The 24,898-nt window shown below is 35.5% G+C and overlaps 1 protein-coding gene across 3 annotated transcripts in view; it reads right to left on the reverse strand.

The window, feature by feature from the left end:
- The window catches only part of col9a1c (collagen, type IX, alpha 1c), a 36,207-nt gene extending 19,869 nt beyond the window's left edge, over nt 1-16,338 (reverse strand). For 2 of the 3 annotated variants that reach the window (XM_066715844.1, XM_066715843.1), the window contains exons 1-4: nt 16,190-16,338; nt 7,871-7,944; nt 3,998-4,069; nt 3,041-3,170 (exon numbers count right to left, since the gene is read on the reverse strand). In XM_066715844.1, the coding sequence (XP_066571941.1) occupies nt 3,041-3,170; nt 3,998-4,069; nt 7,871-7,944; nt 16,190-16,218 (305 nt within the window). In that variant the 5' untranslated portion in view covers nt 16,219-16,338. Of the gene's footprint in view, nt 1-3,040; nt 3,171-3,987; nt 4,070-7,870; nt 7,945-16,189 lie in introns of those variants that run through there. The other variant, XM_066715845.1, reaches the window with a different exon arrangement.
- Nucleotides 16,339-24,898: the final 8,560 nt, after the last annotated feature.

Genomic DNA, 24,898 nt, shown 5'->3' on the forward strand with positions numbered 1-24,898 from the left:
ATATATATATATATATATATATATATATATATATATATATATATATATACAGCCTCCTTTGGCCTCTTTCATCAATGAGCCTTTTTTGACCACTGACCTGCCATTGGTTGGATGTCCTTTGGGTGGCAGACCATCCTTGATACACATGGGAAACTGCTGAACGTGAAAAACCCAGCAGCACGGCAAATTCTTGACATAACCCGGCGTGCCTGGCACTAACTACCTTCTACAACCGTTCAAACGCACTTAAATCTTTTGTCTTGCCCATTTATACTCTGAATGGCACACATACACCATCCATGTCTCAATTGGCTTAAAAATCCTTCTTTAACCTGTCTCCCCTTTATCTACACTGATTGAAGTTAAATCAATAAGGTATCATAGCTTTCACCTGGATTCACCTCATCAGTCGATGACATGGAAAGAGCAGATGTTCCTAATGTTTTGTACACTCAGTGTATATCTGTTGGGAGCAAATCCTTTATTCTCGTCGCAATTTGTTATGTTTTACTTGTTATTTAACTGTACACAACATTTTCCTTCAATTGTCACCATTGCAGTTCTATTTTTTTAACTGATGAGAGCATTCATCAACAGGCATGATGGGTCTTGATCCTGTAATATTACTGCTGCCTATTGAAATACACTACAGTCATGATAATGAGGGGGCTGTGATCCACTGATGGATTAACAATGGTTGAAACAATGATACAAAATATACATGACAAAAATTATTCATCAGCATAAAGTTACTTTTCAAAACATATCTGAACTTTTCAAGCACCTATGCAAATACATTTTGTAGTTTTCTGTTTCCAAAGTAGGAACAATGTTGGTACTATTTCTCAACATGTTTTGTTAAATTCAACATAATACCTGGCAGCAGATTATCAAGTGGAATATACAGTATCAATTTAATTGAACCCACGTCATGCATTTTCTACAGTCAACCACTTGCTGTTTGTTAACAAGCAACACATTCCATGGGTGGTACATTTATAGATGAGAGTTGCAGCCAGTTTTTAGCTTCTTGTAAATGGATCAAGGAAAAGTAATAAAAAAGGAGTTTCCTGTGACCTAATAAAGTAAATGAAGGCTGCTTTCTAGTATGCCGTGGTCTCACTTAAAAAAATGCAAGGTTCCCTTAGCTTTTAAAATTGATTGTAATGTTGCCCTAAAGGTACAAATCAGCCAAAATGAAAGGCTTTTTCCTGAATATGCTGTACAGTTCTGAGGACAATTAAGACAGCAGGTTCCTGCTACAATTTCTGTTCTGCACTTTAAATAGGTGGCGTTAGTCAGACAGGCTCGTTTTAGTCCATTAATTTGCAGAAAAAAGACAATTAGAGGAAAAAGTACTGTCTCCAAGTGTAACAACCTCCTACAGTTTTCTTACCAATGTGGCAAGTAACATTTAAAAACTGGAAAGGTTCACAGTGAAAAAAAAAAAAAAGAATCTTAAAGAACATAGAGAATTCGTAGTGCTGTCTGCTGCGACTGAGGATTAACATACATCAGGAACAAGAACAAATGTCGCAGTTCTCTTTAACTGAAGTTGAATTTGTGCTGACACCTTATAATTAAATGAAACTGCCCAAGCTATACCTGAAGGCAGACACACTTTTGAGATAATAATAGCTTCCTTAAATAATGTGCAACTACACAGATAGAAAAAAAATGTCATGATTAATAATTAATTAAGTTATATTGCTATTTTTTTGCCTGGATTTAGTGTGTGAAGTGTTTTTTTTTTGTTTGTTTGTTTGTTTGTTTGTTTTGTTTTGTTTTTGTCAAATCCCTGAAAAAAAAAATATATTATTATTATTATTATTATTATTATTATTATTATTATTATTATTATTATTATTATTATTAATTGTATTATATATTGGATCTTTGTGAAAGCAGATGTGATGGCAGAGGTCAAAAATCAGATGATTATTACATTAGAGGTTTTTGTTTGGATATGTTAATTAACAGAAAAGGTGTTTTCTTGGAAGCAGGCACCAGCAAATGTCAAGAAAATCAGAAGACATTTTTGTGTAATCCAGTGTGGCTTGTTAGGGCCATGGAAATAACCCCTGTGGCTTCTTATGTCAAGATCAAATGATACATTATCTTGTGATCTTGCCATAATGATCTTACTTTTCAGGATTTAACAAGCCACCTCAATTCTCAGTCCCAAATGCCTTTGTCTAATTTGCTGTACTGCTCAACACTTTTGTTGTCTGTTTGTGTCTGTGTGTGTGCTTGTAAACCTCTCTGACTAAAATTAAAGTACCTCAGTAGCTTTCATAGAAGTAACCTTTACTTCTAAGAAAATCTACTATAGTATAGTATAGTATAGTATAGTATAGTATAGTATAGTATATTATGCTTGGAGCAAACAAATGTCTATTTACAGGTTACAATTTAAATACTTGACTTTACAACAAGGATTCCTTGTTCTAGATGAAACAAGAAAAGGTATACCAAAATGTTGTACCAAACATTACCATATAAACAACAGGTAGTATTCTAGCTCTTATGGTAGCATATTATTTTGTAAAATGGGACACACACTTCTGAGAGCTTATTCAGCAATGTCTATAGTTTATTTTTAAAGAGGGGACAGTTATCTGCTCAGGCACAGTATATATTAGCAATCCAATGAGTAGAGAAAAGAGGAGCCAACACTTATGTGCTCTCCTTAGTCAGTATATTATGCTTTCCTAAGTTTTTACCTATAGTTTATATATTATTTTATTATGTATGTATTTATTACCAGACACCCTTACCCATGGCAACTTACAGTTTTCACATCATACAGAACAAATACAGGAATGTGCTGTTAAATGTATCAAATTCCAAAATAATTAAAATTGCTTAACAGGTGTGTACATCCCCCTATTATTCGAAATCAGTACCTACATAAGTTTGGGCTTGTGTTGAGTATACTAATAAGCTGTTCCTTGTGTAACACCTGCATATATCCTGTAATAACAGCACCTCCACTGGGACCTTTTTGGCTTCCTTCTGTTTGTATTTATCTTTTGCTTACCTCGTTGGAATCTGAAAATTTGAGTCTTTATCGAGCTTGTACGCCACTTGCAATGCCGTGGAGCCTTCAACCTTCTTCACACCCCTGAGTGGTAGCATATCTAGTTGGAATTGGCTGATAAGATCAAAGCCTTCGGGAGAAACAAAAGGCCAGTCACAATCCTTACACTCAGCAATGTCATTTTTTGTTCTCTGTGTTGGCTGTTTTCTGTTTTAACGTTGAATTATGTATCTCACTGCAGTACAGTTGGAATGTGTTTAATCATACTCTTTATTTGATTGTTCTCTAATGCTGTGTACCAATACCCTTATCAAAGTGAAACAAACAAACTAAAACAAAAGGAGCACTATTTGGTTAAATCTGGATTTCTAAATTTAGATGGACATAGCTAATTTCCTTTTGTAAACCTGTGATTTAAAACTAGTGTGCCTTTTAACAATATAATCATCTCATAAAGAAAACTCAAGCCGTCCAGTATTATAAAATCCATGCACGTTGGCTGCTGTGATATTCTCCTGTTCCAGGATAAAGAAAGGATATCTGTTTATGGTCAATTTAAATAATTATTAATTATTAGTTTCTTTGTAAGGGATATTAAAAACAGGGTGGCATAATTTACAAGAACAACTTTCTTTAATGTAAAACACACTTGATTCTTTAGTCAGGAAGCCTTACAACCTGAATCATGAAATTTCATTTACATCCCCGCAGACATACTTGAGTTTACTAGAAAAAATGGACACAGAGCTCTATGCTGGATTATTGCCTTAAACATTTTCCGGAGATTTTGGGATTTGGATTAAAGCTATGCACAAATTATATCAATCTGCCTACCCGATTGTTATAGTTTTTGTAGATTTTAAATAAAGTAACGTACCTAAATTCTTCTCTGCACAAATCAAAAATCATACTGACAGTCATGGAAACAAACAAACAAAAAATATTACCCGTTTTTACCTGGAAGGTCATCTTGTCCAACTCTTATTTTGGGACAGACAGTGTCACCATCTAAGCGGCTAAGGTCAAGATCTATAAGAAGAAAGAGGGGAAAGACATTGTGTGATGCACAGCTTTTATTGATTCTCAGTACTGTTATCTTCCTGAGGTCTAAGACATTACTTTTCCAACCTTTTATTATTAAACAGTATTTTTTATTAATAACACAAATCAATACTATTTCTAATCAATTATACTTAACAGGTATAATTAATGAGAACAAAGCTTTATATGGATACATCTTCCTCTCAATAGGCTTTTGCATGGCTTGTATTGTCCATGTGGCTTCCAAAACAAATGGATCTGTATAAAGTAACTGGTGATTCACCCATAATGTTGGTATTCGCAGATGAAAACAATGCAATGCCTTTAGTTCAAACCTGCACAGTGACCCACATTCATCCCTGTAGAATGTAGACTGAAAGAAAAGACATTGTACTGTATTCCCAAAATGCATTCAATGTGTTTGAAATCTGTGCTTTGAGAAGAAAAGCAGAGAGCTATTCAAAGATAAATGTTCTAATCTGGAATAATGGCACTACTAGCATAATTACCACATACATAATGAAAACTAACCTGACTGGGGGTGGTTTGACAAATCCTTTTGCTGTACTGCATTGTATTAGAATACACCCACATATTTTGTCTTTATTCATGTACTTAGTATTTATTTATTTGGTTTATTGTATTTAAAGTATCTTTGACACCTCTCAGGAATTTAGAATGTAGTTATAATAATAATAATAATAATAATAATAATAATAATAATAATAATAATAATAATAATAATAATACATCATATTTGTATCTATTTAGTTACTAGCTGTTTCACATGGGGATTCAGTAAGCTAACACATCCAACTTCTAAGCAAAAACATATCACACTGCAATGTGGATTTCTAGCCTCTTAATGGATCCAGATGTTAAATATTATAATTTAACCTTCTCTGAATACAACACTATAATAGATCATTTGCTTCCATTCATGTGTAATATACAAATATATCTACTTTTAATTGAGCCAACAAATAATGATCGTTTTAAATCCCTTTCAAAGATGTATATTCACTTGATAAAAAAGAACACCAAAACAACATTCATACATTTTAAGACAAAAAGAGAAACATTTATCTATGCAGTATATTCATATAACATAGGTTTATGTCAAATGCACCCATAAAATGTCACTGATTTGTTTTCTGTTATCCAAAAACGCATTGATTGCATGTGTGCATGGTGTAGAAATAATAGTATTAACAGTATGATTTTCAAGAGAAAGGGGCAAAATATGAAGTTAGTTTCAAATATATGAAGTCTGTGCACCTTTAAAAAATGCTGTACAAATTGATTTACTTATTTTCAGATAATATGAAGCAATCTGTCTCCAAGTTGATTCCTTCAGGAATGATACATCCATGTATACTATGGACTACATGGTACTATACATTAAAATATTATTTTCCTATCATGACTATTATGTAGATAAATTGTATTTGTACATTGAAAAATTACCACTGCTGATGTAACGTAGACCAAAGCATTTGTTTTAGTACATCCAAAGTCTTTCAGTGCGTTGATTTTAGAGCAACAAAAAGGTTTCGGCAGAACACACGTTGTAAAACATACCCTGTGGCAAACATTTCTCCTCCACCTGGTTGAGCAGCCAGCTAATAATTTAATGATAAGTTGTCTCAGTTACCTTCCTGAAAGAAATAGTTGTTTCTCATTTGTTGAAACCTGTAGAAACTGAAAACTTTAGATTTTTCTGCTGAGATTCTTTTTTTCACCTTTTTGTAGGGAATTTGCAGGAATCATTCAGGTGTCTGATGACTGCTTGTGACAGTTTGCAATGTACATACTCAGTTAAGTGTATAACCTAGCAAAAAAGTGTCACTTCTGTACAGAAAAATTGTAATATAGCAATTCCCTTGATTATGCTTAGACAGCATGCAATTAAAATTTGGAATGAGAGACATCTGTGCCTACATCAAAAATAGTCTGGCACCAGTTTGTCTAGCTTTGTAAATGGTTTACTGAAAAAAGTTTGAAACTGATTTTCTTGCTAAAGAACACATTATTATATGAAAATGAAGCCTTTATCACTTCACAGTGCATCACAAAATGTATGACTTTCTTTTCCTCTAAATGGAGAATTCTAAAAAGATCTATAATCTTCTTAGTTAAATAATTGAATGGGATATGATGACATTTCCAAACACTATGAATAAAAAAAAAGTTCACATGTAAATGACATCTCGGCACATGATATCCAGTGTGCAGCTAGTTAATGCTTTTCTATTCTGTATTATAGATCTATTATAGACCAGAAACAAATATGTTATATTTGTTCAAACAAATAATTAGTCCAACTCATTAAGCAAAAAGTTTGGGGGGGAATCAGAAGTCACTACCGGCACTGAAAACTACATTAAATAAAGTATAATACAGAGTGTGTTTATATTTACACAATCAAATTGATATCTTGGAGTCTGAGCTGCAAATGCTCCAGTGACAACTGGGGTAAATTAAGTTTTCCACAAGGGTTATGAAAAGAGCCTTTAAAATACTGATTGGTAATGCTCTGCATATGAGCCTCTCCATGCACACTTCTATTTTTTTTTTTTAAACACTTGAAAGAACAACATAGACTGCCTAGCTACTTACTGGTGTTGATTATGAATCATAATAGGTTGTGAAGTAATGAATTATGCAGGGATTAATTCATGACTGGGCCAACTTATTTCTATTTCAATTAAACTCAACACCAGGGATACTAGCTACAATATGCACAGCCCACACAAGAAATTGTATCTATCTGAAAACATATATGAGCTCTGCAATACATTCAACTGATCCTGTCCTGTATAGTGTTTTCATTTACAGAGATGTCAGCTAATAACTAACAAAATCAATGCCTTCTTGCTTTCCTGTATTGTTTTCAATGTTGCTATTTCAGACTACAAGACAAGCTCAGAACATAACTAGCTAGCCTCCCTTTTCAAACATAAGGCAAATCCTTCTTGTAAAGCCAATTAACTAAGCCATGTTGTTTAAATATATGCATATATATCACAGGCAAGATGGAAAAATAATGATAAGTACAGTTTTAGAGTCACTTACCTGTCACTTACAGTCATCTAATGAAACAATAAGATGGCAGTTTTTGTGAAATAATGAGCATGCAGTCTACTGAGTTAGTGTACTATACAATAACATGGATGAAATGGAAGAAAGCCAGCATGTGTCATCCATGTCTACTAGCCATGCTAATAATATTCACACATTCTGAGATGTGCCAGAAAGAAGAGCGGAGAAAGTAAGCATGTCACAAATATTTCTCAATGATAAGAAGCACCCAGATAGACACTAGATGTCAAACCTTATGTCTCCCATCTAGGCCTAATGTAGAGCACAACTGTTTTGTGATGGGCCTTTTTATTTTACTTAGCTCTACTTAGTAGTTCCTTTTGTTAGCATGACAATTTAACCTTCTGGTATAACTGAATATGTGGGTGGGTAGTTGAAAAATATCTTTTTTTTTTTCAACTGTGGCATTTAATTCAAACAACATTCAGCATTTAGGAATTATTTTGGAGTGCCTTGTTTTCTGACCTTAAGTGTCAACATCTCTTAAAGTAATTAATTAATCTTATTCTTATTCTAATTCTTAATTAATAAGAAGCCAACAACCAATTCATCCAGTTTTATACAGAAGCCTGCTTTCAAAGTGACAATCCCTATTGTAAATCTCAAGGGAACACACTAAAGCTCCAATGAATTCCTACAATAATGAATAGATTATTAATAATTAACATAATTAAAGTGAATACTTACTACACAGAGCATGTGTCCACAGAAGCGAGAGGAGAGCAAAACAAGCAGAAGTGTATCGGCCCCAAGGATGTTTTCTAAACAAACAAAACAAACAAAATTAAATTTCAGTAGCTTCAAATATTACCCACTTAGGACCCCTGAATAGCAATCGATCATCACATATTATGATAATGTTTAGATCAGCATAATATAATGGGTATCAATGCTAAACATGTATAATTCCCAAAGATCTTTAATGAACAAGTCTTAAATAATTCAACAGAGTAACATGATTGGTGCTGTAAAATTACATTATTATTATTATTATTATTAGTATTATTATTATTATTATTATTATTAGTAGTAGTAGTAGTAGTAGTAGTAGTAGTAGTAGTAGTAGTAGTAGTAGTAGTAGTAGTAGTAGTTCCTTGTATTTTTTTGTTTTACTTTGAATCTAACATATTACATTCTGAAGCAAACAGAATAATTTTTCTAATACATTTCCAACAATATATATTCAATACATTGATTACTTTTAGGTTGTTTCTATTGTGAAGGAAGATAATTTGATGATTCTGGGAGGTTGAAACATGAAACATGTCTTAAATTACCAAGATATATTAATATGCATGCAGCTGTAATGTATAAATGTATAGACATTTACTAAATAAATAAAACATAATTACAAGCAGTATTTGGCACACTCATGAAATAGGCTAAAACAAAACTGAAAAGTATGTGTTAGATTCCTTTAAATCTTTGAATTCCCCAGAGGTGAACATTAAAATAAAATTAAAACACATCAATAAAATAATCTGTTAAAGGTTTGAAAGAACATTTTTTTGTTTGACACATTATAGATAAGTAAGCCTGAGGGCTTATGGATAATTATAAAACAACAAAACAAGAAGCTTTTTTCAATTTATTACGTTTTAGAATAGCTTTTACTCATGTTTCAATTCATAGCAAGTCCCATTTACTGAGGTATAAGCAAAATCTGGAGAGAGTGAACAAATACTGAGATACATTAAGATAAAGAAAACATGTTAGGAACTTTGATGTCAAAGGACTTCTGATTTCCCCTAATAAAATTAAATAGCATTAAGCTTATCATTTGTTTTCATATCCCTTGTTGTTTGTGCACTTCTTCACTTTCTGAAGCTCAGATTTTTTTTCTAAATATACTAAAGATCATTATAGAATTTGTTCCAGAATGTGAATGACACGATGTGAACATATGACTGTGAGTGGAAAATGTGGCTCTTTTGTGGTGATACAAACCAATTAGTGACCAACTTGTGACTGAGCCCATCTCTATTTATATTTCCCATTATTTAATATCAACCTGAAATAGTTTTTCCTTCAGTGCATTAAAAAAAAAAAAAAACTGACACAGATGTCGGGTGAACTTTGTGCTTTGTGCCAATCTGACTGAATTAAACTGGTAGCAGTGTATTTTTCAATTTTGTCGATTTTGATCTTCTTTATCCTGGCAAAAATACAGTATTGTATAACATCACCAAAATAATTTGCTGTCACCTCAGTTTCCTCCATAAACTCTGTTTTCTATGCAGCTGGGGATAGCAGTGTGCTGCCTACCCTCTCACCTCTGTAATGAGATTTTCATCTATCATCAGAAAACTCATAAGGCCAGCAGCACAGATTGCTTGGGTGGGAGGGCTTAAAGATTGACTAATATGTTTCTCAGCAGAGTTTTCTCCCTAAGGATGCAGTAGCTGCAAACACATTAGGCTGTTCTGCACAGAATAACCTGCTCTTTGTACAAAACACTATATCCTTACATCTTTATCTTTATATTTTTCTGTAAATCTATACATCTTGCACAGATTAATCTCCTATATTATTGTAACATTGTTTGATGTGTATAATATAATATCCAACAGTGGATCGATATAGGTTGGTGATGATGGTAGAGATTGATATATGTGTGTACGCAGGGGTGTAGGTTTCAATTCAGAATTGGGGGGATGCTATCAATATTGAGGTGGGTGCTGTCAATATTGTGGGGGATGTCTCCCCTATGCCTATGGAGCCCGGCACACTTTACTGGGGGGCGCAATTTAACGTTCTCTCAACATTGTGGGGGACACGTCTCCTCCGTCCCTCCCTAATCCTATGCCTATGTGTGCAAGTGTGTGTGACATTACTAAGGAACTATTGTGTGTGTGATTTAAATAAAAATTCAAGGATATAGATTCTTTTTCTCTTACATTACTTTCCTTAACCACTAGAGGGAACTTATTTTAAACATGACTCGTCATCACTTTGTTCTTCATCAGTCATTTTCTTGGAGAGTTTCTCCTTGATTTGACATTTTCACTTTTGTAAAGTGCCTTGCGGTCAGTTCATGTCTAAAGGGACAGTTTCAGTTGGTATTTTATTGTTCTGATTGTCACCTACGTAGCCCTCGATTCATAACATTTATGCAATAGGATATTATTTGAGATCTCTCAAGCAAATGCAGTGCATTAAGATCATGTTTGCAGCATATGCAATTATTTCTCTATTATACAAGCCTCCTCTTTAATTACAGTAAAATCATTATTTAATTGTCATTATACATTGTCTGTAATGTTATACCTTTGTATGGAGACAACTAACCATACTCACCATACTCAAGTTATTTCTCCACTATCCTAGTAATGCTTTATATAAATTGCTCTCTCTCTCTCTCTCTCTCTCGCTCTCTCTCTCTCTCTTACACACACAAACACACACGCATACACACGCACACACACACAGACCTTTCCATTACTGAAATTACTATTCTTAGCCTCAGTGTAAATCTGTGCTATCAGGTAGAATGGAGGTAATTGGATGTCAGTATGCAATTTAATGTCCTTCAAGGGCTTAAGTACATTTCTTTATAGTTAAAAGCTTTGAGGTGTTTATATTTGCAATATCCTTACACCCACACAGAAATGCTTTAATAGGTTTAATACGATGTTCCAGATATGCAAATTGACTTGCAGTTCTTTTGGAGTATAATAATAAAAGCTTATATTTGATCATTTTAATTTTAGTTAGAAGGTTATTTTCACTTTTTGAAGCATAGTTGCAGGTATAAATATGACACTTGTAGCATTATATCTAAAATTAATATATATATATATATATATATATATATATAGAGAGAGAGAGAGAGAGATAGATAGATATATATTATATATACAAATAAATCGCAATGTAGGTAGAACTGTAAGAACGGTCTTAAATGAAGTAACTGTTAATGTGTTCATATTGTTATGCCATTTATATCATTGTTTGAGTTTAAGTATGTCATGTGTGATATTGTAACATGAGAATTATAATATAATATGAACCCTAAAGTTAGCTGTCTTAGTGTACAACTCCTTATGATTCCTTACTGAATAATAAACATTCCCTTTAACAGATTTCAAAAAGCTACTGTTGTAGCTAACTCAGTTGGATTAACTGTGAAATTGTGCCAAGAAGCAGCAACTCGGCTGAAAGAAACACTGCGCACTATTGTTTAACCAGTGACCTTGTGTCCTGCAAATTCCAAAGCTAAGATCAGGCCGAGCCCACAGGCAATGTCCTCGTTCATATTATTAGATGTAAAGTTCAGAGAGTGAATCAATTTTATTTTCAAGTCGATTTGTTTCCTTCGATTTAGAGAGCTACCATACTTTCACTTAATCAAAGCACATTGTTTTCTCCTAATTGCCTGAATTTAAGTTTCACTGATTGAACCCCCCCCACACCAGATGTGAAGAAAAATAAGTTGATTTGTAAAAGGATATTTCTAATCATTATGAAAATCTAGTTTTGTTTCTTGCATTACTAATTACTAAGCTTCAAGGAAGTAGTGTATGAGGACAGTGTATTGAAAGAAGAACAGATTCGTGATGACCTAAGGAAGCTATAGAATAGATCAAAAATGATCAACAAGAAGACGAGAAGACAGGAAGATGAGATCAGAAGCTTTCAGGCCAAATGTCTACAATTCAAATCTGCAACATGTGGCAGCCCCTCTCCAGCCAATGCTGGTATGAAATAATTGGTTTTAATTACATAAACAGGATGCTGATTTGGCATGGTTAACTCATGCTTACACATTAGCACTGTAAGTCATAAAAATTCATACATTATTTGAAAAGAATGAATGATAGTACTGGGAAAAATCAAGGAAAATGTGTTTTATCTCACTCTGCTACACTGGTATTGTTTGATACGATTTGTCAATGGCAGTATGAGTCAAATGTGTCACACATATAACCTCGCTGAAAACCTATTGATGAAAATGTAATAGCCACTGTGATGCTATACAGTACATCTGTCTCTACAAAAGCAAAGTGGTGGATAAACATGTGCTATTTTCTGCAAGCAAGGGCCAGCAAGTGATAACAGGCACTTTTGAAAGATATAATTAAACATCCCAGAGGAAGTGTTAGGACAGTTACCCTGAAACTGAAGGCGTTACAGGACTTTTAAGCGGCTGATAAAGATTTCTGCCCTCCGCGTTTTGTGTATATGTGAAAGGAAGATTACAAAGCACTGTTATCTACATCTTGGCGTGGTGCCGAGTCCTATAATCCAAGAGCAGTTAAATGTTTTATTGCAGTCAGATGTGGGAGATTCATTCAAACTGAAAGTAAATTGAAGCATAATTTTTGTTTTTCCAACAACAACTTCCATTTCAATCATTTCAGTCAAAGCACATGCCGTGAAAATGTTATCATTAAGTAAACATAATAGACATAGCACGGTACATCTTCAACAGCATTATTTTGTACTGTTACACATCCAGTTACATATCAATATGGACATACAGTTAACCAAATAGTTTAGTTTGAGGAAAAAGTAAAATAAAATGCTTTGACTATGACAAAATCCATAGATATGATAGTTTTGTGAGCCAGTTATTTTTTTCTTTCTTATCAGCATTCAGTAAATGTACAAGGTTTGAAATTATCAGATTCCAGTTAAATCTTCCCAGAGTTGACAAGCATATTTAAAAAAAATCTTTATATATACAGACATATTGCATTTAGATTTTGTGTATCAATATCACTATTCTGCAGTACTTAGACAAATAAAGAAAATTATATGGAACTTGTATGATTTTCATCTTTTGCAGGTGATTTGCAGACAGCTGAGAGGTGCTGTAGAGGTGTTGGAGTACTGTGCATTTTCTCTGTTAGATGAAAGATGTTCTTGTAAAAGATCTCTGTACAATAATCTCTGACGTACAAACAGGTATTGCAATATAACTCAATCCAGCAGCAATCCTGATGATGATTTGTGAGTACAGCGGTCATGTGTTGTGCAGACAAATAGTGATATACGTCAGTGAACCAACAGGATTGTGAATTTTGTAAATGTACTGCTGCTACCACTACAGTTAGTCTCTGGGTCTTTCCTTTGCTGTTCCTGCTTTGTTTGTTACTCTCCCAGTCTGATATCATCAGCAACTTTTAAAAGCTTTCAAACCGAAGCAGAGTGTGGTTAATTGAAATAAATCAGTAATAGAAATCCTAAATCATATCCCTGTGGTACTCTGTTGATCAGTTCAAGCCAGTTTAAACATTTTGCTCTTACTGACTCTGTGTTTACTGCATATTACCTATTTTTTAATACCTTTGCATACATGTTGTTAGCAATTTATTATAATTTGTAGTTTATGTACAACTTCAAAAGCCTTCTGGAAATGTAAATATATGCTATAATGACAGGTATGTTGCTTGTTCAAAGAAAGCCTAAAACTTTGGTTCAGTATCTTAATTCTTGCTATCCTGGAACTATTGACTATCGTGTGTTAATTACTAAATACACAGATTATTTTTTAGTAGTTAGCAACCTCAGTTTTGTTTCTCCCTTTTTGTGGATGAGTGTTAGATGTGCAATTCTTAATTTGGTGAGAAGAACCCCTTTGTTAAGTACTTGCTAAAATTAGAAAAAAAAAAAAAATCCCTGATGACATTTTTTTTTTAAGAACTCCTAGACCCTTTTATAATTTGGCATCTGCTATAATGAGTTTATTTAATACTCCTTAGGCTCCTTCTTTTTAACCTGAAGTGTTTCTTCTTTCTAGCAAGTATCTATGTAAAAGAATAATTAAGTACATTCTCCATTTTCATCTTCTTACAAGTTATTGTCTTTTGATTTGATTTTAATATTCTTTGTAGGCCCATTGCTATATTGTTCATATATTTATCATTCTACTCACAGTCTGTTTAATGGTATTCATGCTTTTCTGATATTGGCTGCCATAGCTAAGACTACACTATGTTACATTCTGTGCTGTATACCAGAGTTGATATGTTGCTCAGTATATAAACCCAAACAACAAATACATCCTTATCTTTTAGCCTTGGGGTATCCTATGCTGTAACCCTGAATTCTGTCCTCAAAGTCCATCAATTGAGTGGGGCAACCTAAGAGCTAGTTTATTTAAGGGCTGAAATGCATTAAGCTCTTTTCTTTCTTCTTCTAATGACCAGGGTCCAGCTGCTTTTCCCTCTAATTTCTCCTTGTTGGTGGTTTGTCTACAAAGGATGCACACCTTTATGGATGTAGGATTGTCCAAACCAATGTGCTGTTCCATCAACTCCATTTCTCATGGTAACTGATTCTATGAGTTATATTATTATTATGGAGTCTGCATGATCTGAATATTGCACATATTTCACATATACTGGCTGGAGCTTCAGATCTTGTATGATGTAATCACTGGTGATTCAATGTCTTGTCTTGCAATATGCTTTATTTTGTTTCACACTCATCTGTCCCACTTTGCTGGACTCCCACATAAAGATTCTACTCTAATTAACTAATAACTAATATCAAATTAAAAAAACAATAAGTGCAATTGATATTTTTTAAGTAAAGATCAAGGTAACATACCCATTCATCAAAAGGAGATAAACAGATTAATCATTTGTTATAATATGCATGTCAGATAAGGGTAATAATCTGAATAAATGTGAAATACAGCTGAATACAAATTAATACAGCTTCACTTCATAAACATTCAACATAAACCCAATAGGAAATTATGTATAATTATATTGGATTACAGACACATGAAGTGTTAACGTTAAGAACAGTGCTGAGACGGAGATCCAATATAAATGTGTATTAAATTAGATTTTTCCGCCCCAGTTTATTTAAAATTGGGAAACATTATTTTTCGTATTTAAAATACTTTCAATAAAGTTCAGTTTTATAGTATTGAAAATGATGATGGTATCTGGAAGCCATTTATGTGCTGTCATTGCAGCATGGAAATCTGCTGAGGATAGCCTCACAGGTTTGTATAGGAGTTACACAAAGACCTAAATGAGTTTTGCACACCAATTCTCCATGCAGATAGAAAATTGCACTAAACAACCTGTCTTTTCATAAGGTTTCTATAGCCATTCTGCATTAATACAAATCATGGCTGTTCCACTACCCTTTTCACTCTACATCAAAAAGGGGGAAATCAAGTGCCATCACCCTCCCATTACTGACCTCATACCTTTCCTCGCAATACAATAAAAGGTAGTTTAAATTCATAGTTGTGAATAAAAATGATATACACACAATTCAAAATATTCCTCTTCCACAAATGTTCGGGGGTGCTAAAAGATACTGTCATTGGAAATATATTGACCTACCTTTACTGGTTATTATATAATACATGTACCTTTTGCAGACACAAATGCAGATTATCCAAGTGCAAAGAGTGTGAAAGCCCAAAGAGTAAACACCATTCTGGCAAAGTTGTGGATGTGGCTTTTCACAATTATAGTAATAGAAGATATGGAAGAACTATTGTGTCTTATTTCTAATTATAGTGATTTGTTCATTTTGAAATGTGGGTTTTCACTAACCACAGCAGTTCCATGCCAATGCAAATTGCTAAGCCTGATAGACAATGTGGGATGACTGTTCTGGGAAGTGTCCTATTTTCTGTTAAACACAACATCAATATGGAATCACTAATATGGTGATGTCATAAATGCAGTAGAAATGGGGAATGAAAATCACTGTAGGCTGCTTTCAAAAGCCCCTGACAGTTATTTCTCCCTTAGTACATGACAATGTATTTACAGATGTCCTTATCAGCAAGAAAAGCTCCAATTACATACAAAATATAGTTTTAAACATCAGTTCCTTGTAAATGTAGGAAAAAAGTAATAACAAGTAAAATAAAATACATCAAAACAATGTCATTACTATCAAGAAAACAAATATGGACAAGAAGCTGTTTAATTGTATTAATAATAATACGTATTATAATAATAATAATAATAATAATAATAATAATAATAATAATAATAATAATAATAATAATAATAATAATAATCTTACCTTGGTAATAATAAAATGCAGTGCACCATTTTTAATCCCTGGGGACAGAAAAAAATATGGTACCAATGTATGATATGAAAAAGCTCTCTACTGCCAAAACAGAATGGTGTTGCGATTATAAGGAATGTTTATGGTGTTAAGTTGGTGAAAGAACCTGTGCAAGAGATGCTGACAACTTTTCAGAAGTCCCATTTTTTTTTTTTCTGCAACAATCTTGGTTGTTCTGATTGGCCAAATGTTTTGAAGGAGGTGGTGGCTGACATTTTACTACCAGTTCTTAAAAGAGATTGAAGCCTCCAGGCTTTTACAGTGTTTTACAGTGCAGGGTTTTGTTACAACATGTGTTCACTATATGCTAATAATTAGCTTTAAAACAGGGACATCCTGAATGGTATTGACCTGAAAGAAAAGAATCCCTGCTGTCTTTTAATCTTTTAAAAAGTTTTCTGTTTAATTTTCCATTATGGTTGTGTTCATTATGTATATCTATAACTGGCTCCCTTCTCAATTAGTTGAAAGATGTGTCAGTACTGAGATTCCTCAAAATATTGGTTCCTTTTTGTCTGTTGGCATTTATATTATACACACATTACATAGTTTGCAATTCAAATTCATGGTTGACATGTTCATAACAATCTCATGGTCTAAGAGAAAACCTTTAGTTTACATAAGACTGCCATATCTTTAATTTTAAAGATAAATTACACACATTTTCAAGGAGGAATTCAAAATATCTTAAGGAAAAATTATCCTGTGCAACATCTGTTTTTTACAAAGGAGATGTTTTTTGTCCCTAAACAGATGGTATAATTACAGTGTTTTCACACATTTTTTTAATACTGTACAAATATCAGTTCGTAATTCAACAAGTAGGCCTAACATGTGTTCAAACCTCACTGCACTTAAATATATAGTTACACCTCATCCTCAACTCACTAATCTAACCAAAGACCAAATCAAAACCTTCACCCACCCCTGAAAAGACAATTTTGTTCCCTATTGTGTTTTGATTTAAAAATAGTATAAAATGTCTTCATACAATAAATTATTAAAAGTGATATTTAGCTACTAGCAATAAATCCCTGCATCCCTTGCCCTCCAGCAACTGATTCTAAAAGTGCACAGTGGGAACACTAGCATAACTCTATGGGCTGGTTTCACAGACCCAGATTAGCACTAGTCTTGGACTACCCAATGTTATTATAGAGTGCAAGACTAGTGGTAATAAGGTCTGTGAAACCAGTTGTATGTTTTCTAGATCAGCTAACCCAGCACAAATCCTTCCTATCCATAGCCTCGCCCTTAATCCACACAAACACACACACTGCAATGCCCTCCCATAAAATACATGTTTCTCAAGATGACTTTGAGCATTTCTGTGTTTAAATGTAGCAAAGGAAATACAGCCGCATACTGTACGCATACTGTATATGTATGTATTAAATGAATATATATATATATACACACATTTCAATAAAAACCTGAAAAATTGAGGTGTTGTAAAACTTTTGACTGGTAGTATATATATATATATATATATATATATATATATAATGTATGTATGTGTATAATAATTGTATTGTGTTATATATATTATGTTATGTATAATAATTGTATTGTGTTATATGGTTGACTAACATTATATTTGATCCAATATTGAATTTAATGTCCATGTGACCAGAAATTACGCTCATGGGAGGTTGGGCTTGTTTATTTCCTCATGAAAATCTGGCAACCCTGAAAGCAACAGTATAGTCTCACCACTAATGGAAGTTGACAAGCCAGTTTTTTCTCCCTGCAAAGGCGCCTTTAACAGAGTTAAATTCACCTGTTGAGCCAGTTCATGCATAGTAGATGTTGTCATCAGTCCATGCAGTCGTTGCTCTGTCATCAATGAGTGATGGGAGTTATTGTTGTGTGCAGTATTTTCTTATGATTTTATTCTTACTTATAACTTCTCTGTGATTTCTTCTGTGCCTTCTTCACCAAACCTGCTCGACTACACCACCCCATATTGGATTAATGTGAGGGAGGGAGGCCTCACTAACACCCACTCTTCACACGCCCTTCCCCATGCAGGTCCCACACATTGCACACCCAACACGACACACAAATCAATAGAACTGAACCCAGACAATGATCACAAAGTACACTCAAAAGCAGTGCAAGAAGACTCACTCAATCACAGAGATAAATCAATAGGAGCTCATTTACTAGGGTATCCTAAAAAGCCTTTAATCCATCACGGTTATAAATCTAAAACTATCCCTGTTACCACTATACATATTTAAATGAATCCTAAAACCACCATCTCAAAGTGGCACTATTGTGACACTGAACCATTTAAATCAGTGTAAAACTTTCATAGCTCTGTTCACAATGTCATATTTATACTCGGATGCATATTTAAAAACATTAAATACATACAAATCAGTAAAGAGAGGGACAATTGTGTTCTCAGGCCCCACAGAAAACCCCAATATGTTTATGTCCCTCTGTATCAGACATCATGGGTCGGATTAAATCAAAACTTTGACCCACCCGCTAATAGAAAACTACAGAACTTTACTGAGTTGCGGCTGCATTTTTAATAAGATGCCACTTTCTTCTAATCATAAATGTAACTGCTATGATCTACAGGTTTGTAGGTTGCTATTAGCAGGTGGGTCAAAGTTTTGATTTAATCCAGCCCCATATCTATTTTGGTAATAAACATATTTTTTCATTAATAATCAATGTACATTGTTCACTCAAGCCAGGTTAATGAATGCATCACTATACAACGTACAGTCAGTCATACAGACGATGACATTTGAAGCTAGCAATTTATAGAAGTCATGTATTAGTCATGTAGTCATAATAGCAGTCAATATTCATATAATATATACATTAGAAGTGTTATTATTTTAACCTCATAATAAACTTTATTCATGTTACAAAGTAATGAATTGAAAGGGTTGTTATTACTTAAATTGTAAAAGAAAAAGTGTAAAATAATCTGCCTGATGCTTCAGATGCCTGAAGGCCAGGACAGAGAGATTGAGGAATAGCTTCTACCCCCCGGCCATCAGAGTGTTGAACTGTTAGCCTTGACGTGCACATTTTAGGATTTAAACTGTATTCGATGTGTATATTAAATTGTCTTAGTTTAGCGTACTGCAATGTTGTCTGAGCACAGGGACACAAGAATGTCACTACACCTGCAATAGCACCTGCTATAATGTGTGTGAGTAAAAAAGAGAACTTGAGCGTGGAGGCTTTTTCAGTCTAGGTGGGCGTGTCTTCAGGCCAGACCACTGCTCGCTGTCAGAGGACCCGATTGAAACCCTTGTTTTAAAGAACAATAATGTAATAAACATTTTCACTCCAGTGATCTATTGATGTGAGTGGCTGAATGAAAATATCTGAATATTGTCGTTGAAACATAAGGCCTATTATTGTGCAGGTTTGTTATTCAGAGTTGAGCTACCTTGTGTACAGGTCTTGTATATCTACCTTGCACACATCACCCATGTAGTCAATGCCAATCTTAATACTGTTGAAAGTGTAACTATACAACACAAATGTGTCCGAACATGACAGAGAAGGTAGAGACGTCTGCAACTCAACATTTACTTTCAGCTGGAGCCTTTGTATCTTAAAGGCAGTCTCACACTCATCCCCGAATCTGAGGAGTCTGTTGGAGTCTTCGCTGGCAGAGCCCCCTGTATATTACTGTAGTCCTGCAACACAATATTCAATATCACTGTTGATTTTGAGACACCACAGTTCCCCGATTAAAAAATATATATATATATATATATATATATATATATATACAGTGAGGGAAAAAAGTATTTGATCCCCTGCTGATTTTGTACATTTGCCCACTGACAAAGAAATGATCAGTCTATAATTTTAATGGTAGGTGTATTTTAACAGTGAGAGACAGAACAACAACAAAACAATCCAGAAAAACGCATTTCAAAAAAGTTATAAATTGATTTGCATGTTAATGAGGGAAATAAGTATTTGACCCCTTCGACTTAGTACTTGGTGGCAAAACCCTTGTTGGCAATCACAGAGGTCAGACGTTTCTTGTAGTTGGCCACCAGGTTTGCACACATCTCAGGAGGGATTTTGTCCCACTCCTCTTTGCAGATCCTCTCCAAGTCATTAAGGTTTCGAGGCTGACGTTTGGCAACTCGAACCTTCAGCTCCCTCCACAGATTTTCTATGGGATTAAGGTCTGGAGACTGGCTAGGCCACTCCAGGACCTTAATGTGCTTCTTCTTGAGCCACTCCTTTGTTGCCTTGGCTGTGTGTTTTGGGTCATTGTCATGCTGGAATACCCATCCACGACACATTTTCAATGCCCTGACTGAGGGCATTTCCCTCATTAACATGCAAATCAATTTATAATTTTTTTGAAATGCATTTTTCTGGATTTTTTTGCTGTTATTCTGTCTCTCACTGTTAAAATACACCTACCATTAAAATTATAGACTGATAATTTCTTTGTCAGTGGGCAAATGTACAAAATCAGCAGGGGATCAAATACTTTTTTCCCTCACTGTATATATATACACTCACCTAAAGGATTATTAGGAACACCTATTCAATTTCTCATTAATGCAATTATCTAACCAACCAATCACATGGCAGTTGCTTCAATGCATTTAGGGGTGTGGTCCTGGTCAAGACAATCTCCTGAACTCCAAACTGAATGTCTGAATGGGAAAGAAAGGTGATTTAAGCAGTTTTGAGCGTGGCATGGTTGTTGGTGCCAGACGGGCTGGTCTGAGTATTTCACAATCTGCTCAGTTACTGGGATTTTCACTCACGACCATTTCTAGGGTTTACAAAGAATGGTGTGAAAAGGGAAAAACATCCAGTATGCGGCAGTCCTGTGGGCGAAAATGCCTTGTTGATGCTAGAGGTCAGAGGAGAATGGGCCGACTGATTCAAGCTGATAGAAGAGCAACTTTGACTGAAATAACCACTCGTTACAACCGAGGTATGCAGCAAAGCATTTGTGAAGCCACAACACGTACAACCTTGAGGCGGATGGGCTACAACAGCAGAAGACCCCACCGGGTACCACTCATCTCCACTACAAATATGAAAAAGAGGCTACAATTTGCACAAGCTCACCAAAATTGGACAGTTGAAGACTGGAAAAATGTTGCCTGGTCTGATGAGTCTCGATTTCTGTTGAGACATTCAGATGGTAGAGTCAGAATTTGGCGTAAACAGAATGAGAACATGGATCCATCATGCCTTGTTACCACTGTGCAGGCTGGTGGTGGTGGTGTAATGGTGTGGGGGATGTTTTCTTGGCACACTTTAGGCCCCTTAGTGCCAATTGGGCATCGTTTAAATGCCACGGCCTACCTGAGCATTGTTTCTGACCATGTCCATCCCTTTATGACCACCATGTACCCATCCTCTGATGGCTACTTCCAGCAGGATAATGCACCATGTCACAAAGGTCGAATCATTTCAAATTGGTTTCTTGAACATGACAATGAGTTCACTGTACTAAACTGGCCCCCACAGTCACCAGATCTCAACCCAATAGAGCATCTTTGGGATGTGGTGGAACGGGAGCTTCGTGCCCTGGATGTGCATCCCACAAATCTCCATCAACTGCAAGATGCTATCCTATCAATATGGGCCAACATTTCTAAAGAATGTTTTCAGCACCTTGTTGAATCAATGCCACGTAGAATTAAGGCAGTTCTGAAGGCGAAAGGGGGTCAAACACAGTATTAGTATGGTGTTCCTAATAATCCTTTAGGTGAGTGTATATATATATATATATATATATATATATATATATTCTAGACATTTTAAATTAGCAGCCTTCTTTATCATTGAACATTAAGATTTCTGTTTTACAAGTTTCTGCTGGGAATGGACTTTGTTAGTGTCCGGCTTATTTTGGGTGTATTTTTGCCTACCATACACTGTGTACTGCACTATTTAAATGAAGCAAGTACCAAATATATTAATATGATGTTCCTCATGTTTTAAACCTGGATTGTATCTTGTAAAGCTGAAGGTAGTGTTTTTTCCCCACCATTATTTGTGAACTGAAACCTGTGCTGCAGTCCAATCCACTCTCAGGGACTTCAACCAAAACATCTGCCCTGTTCTCATTTGGATCATGTGTTCAGTACAGCATTTCAAATGTCCTATAAAACCTGAGATGCCTATATGTCTACACACTGCACAGGAAAACAAAGCAGCAATGTTCTTATAAAAAGCTCTTTCAATACATGTCCTTTGAAATTTGCTTTGTCTCCTGAAAAATTATGTTTTCATGATTTAATCCGTTTGGATGACAGCATGTAAGTGAGGCATGAAGCCAGTTTTCAATAAATTACAATGATATAAAAACAATTGAGTGTATCATATGTGAATGATTGTTTCAACTCCAACACCTAGATCTGCACTTATCTGTTTCAGAAATTAAATGTTGATGGTGACACAAGTGTCGAGTGTCTTTCTCAATCCTAGTGCTTTACTAACTCTTTAATCATTAACTCAAGCCATAATGACATAAGATAAATTTAATTAACATAGTAAACATGGTAAAACAAGGATTAGGGGCAATGTTTTTTTTTGTTTTGTTTTGTTTCTGGAGTCCTTCGAGATGATGGACTCTCTGCGGACGTGTATTTGCGAAACGTATTTTATGGGAGGGCATTGCAGTGTGTGTGTTTGTGTGGATTAAGGGCGAGGCTATGGATAGGAAGGATTTGTGCTGGGTTAGCTGATCTAGAATACATACAACTGGTTTCACAGACCTTATTACCACTAGTCTTGCACTCTATCATAACATTGGGTGGTCCATCGAAGCCGCGGAAGGACAATCCCAGCTTGGTGTGCGTGAGAGACTGCTGAGGGGATGTGTCCCAGAAACGAGCAGAGCCAGAGACGAGGAGACAGACTCTGTGAGCCGAGCTCAGTATGTGCTAAACGCTGAGAGTGCATAAGAAAGCATTCGAGACAGTCACTGTTTGTTTTGAAGATGTTTATTATTTATGACATTGCACTGCCTGCTGGCCTGTAGTCCCCACAGTAACCTGCCCTGTAATCAGAAAAGGAGAACAAGGTAAAACAAGGATTAGGGGCTGTTTTTACTTTAACAGTTGGTGGTGTGTCTCGTTCAGCAGGACTTCACACACTGGTCCATAAGCTGGTGGCTGCCATACCTGGAGCAAGAAGCAACACCAAGCAGGCTTCAGGAGACAGACACAGGCTGGGATGACATCAAAACTCTGACCCCCCCGCAGCTGAAAACTACACAACTTTCCGGCCAAATGAAAATGCACCATAGTAATTATCCCCCACCCTACCAGATCATTTTGACAAAGCTACTTGAAGCTCAAAACTGGTAAAATAATAAAATAAAGAAATTAAAGTTTTAGATTGACGATTACCTGATGAAGCTGAGCTCGGTCTGCTCTCAGTGCCGGGGTTTGGCGTCGGCTCTGTGGGCCCACATTTCCTGCGATTCCCACATGCTGTGGAAGGTCTTGTAGTGAGTGATGCGACCCACCTGATAGAAGAACAGAGAGCAGTTTTCAAGACGTGGATGCATCTCAGGGCGAGCCCAGCCAGTACAGAGATCCCACAGACACTTTGTCAGGTGCAGTCGGTCCAGCTTCAGGTCTGAAGACCACATGGATTCAATCAGGCTCTATAAAAACAAGCAAGCATCCTTCTCACTGTGGAAATGCAGAGTCAGTTGGTTCTGATCATCAGAACAAAACCCTAATGCCACAATGATTACAGGTTGTATTATGAAGTCTACCCCAACCCACATCTCCCCTGGGACACTCACACCTTCCTGGTCATCCTGAACACCTCCTGCTCCTGAATCTGCCACAGAATGCTGTTAAATAGAGATCCTCTCATTAGGGTTCCTCTCTTATATGGCTCTTGGTCCAGCTGTGGTCTGTGGGCCTGCTCTGGCCTGGCTGGTCAGTGGGCCTTGTCTGGCCTGGCTGGTTTGTGTGCCTTCTCTGGCCCGGCTGGTCTATGTGCCTTTTCTGGCTCAGCTGGTCTGCGGGCCTTTTCAAGCTCGACTGGTCAGCAGGCCTTCTCTGGCCCGGCTGGCCTTTAGGCCTCCTCTGGTCCTGTCGACCTGCTGGTCTCTCCCTCACCTAAAAGACGGCACACAGGTTCACAGGCTCAGATAAGGAAGAGTCGACTCCAGACATCAACAGTTTTCTCTTTCTGCTGCCTCCTCTCCAACGACAACTCATATTATTGTGCACACCCCCCCACTGGCACCAGTACGCACCTGTCCTGCTCACTCAATAAAAAAATTATACACAGGTGCAAACACTGGGGTACATTAATGTAGGGTTTTACACAGATTCACTATTTCAAACACTTTTTTTGGATTGAATAAAATACAAATTAAAGTTAACCATGCATTTGTCACTGCGAATACAGTTTATTATAAATATGCTTTGTATGAGTGGATCATTTTTCATTATTTTTGTAGTTTATTCTTTGTTAAATTAATTTATTCGTGTTAAAGAATAGTTGGATATAGAACTGGTGTAATGTAAAACCCTTGATGAATATAGGCTAGCATTGATTATGAGTTGATTAGGCTAGCAATGATTATATAGGCATAATCATTGATTATGAATGCAGCTTCTTTTGGCGGTAGGCTATTTGTCGTGCAATAAACGATCTCGGATGCTGTTT

The sequence above is a fragment of the Amia ocellicauda genome, chromosome 10 (genome assembly GCF_036373705.1).
Source record: "Amia ocellicauda isolate fAmiCal2 chromosome 10, fAmiCal2.hap1, whole genome shotgun sequence".
Taxonomy (NCBI): domain Eukaryota; kingdom Metazoa; phylum Chordata; class Actinopteri; order Amiiformes; family Amiidae; genus Amia; species Amia ocellicauda.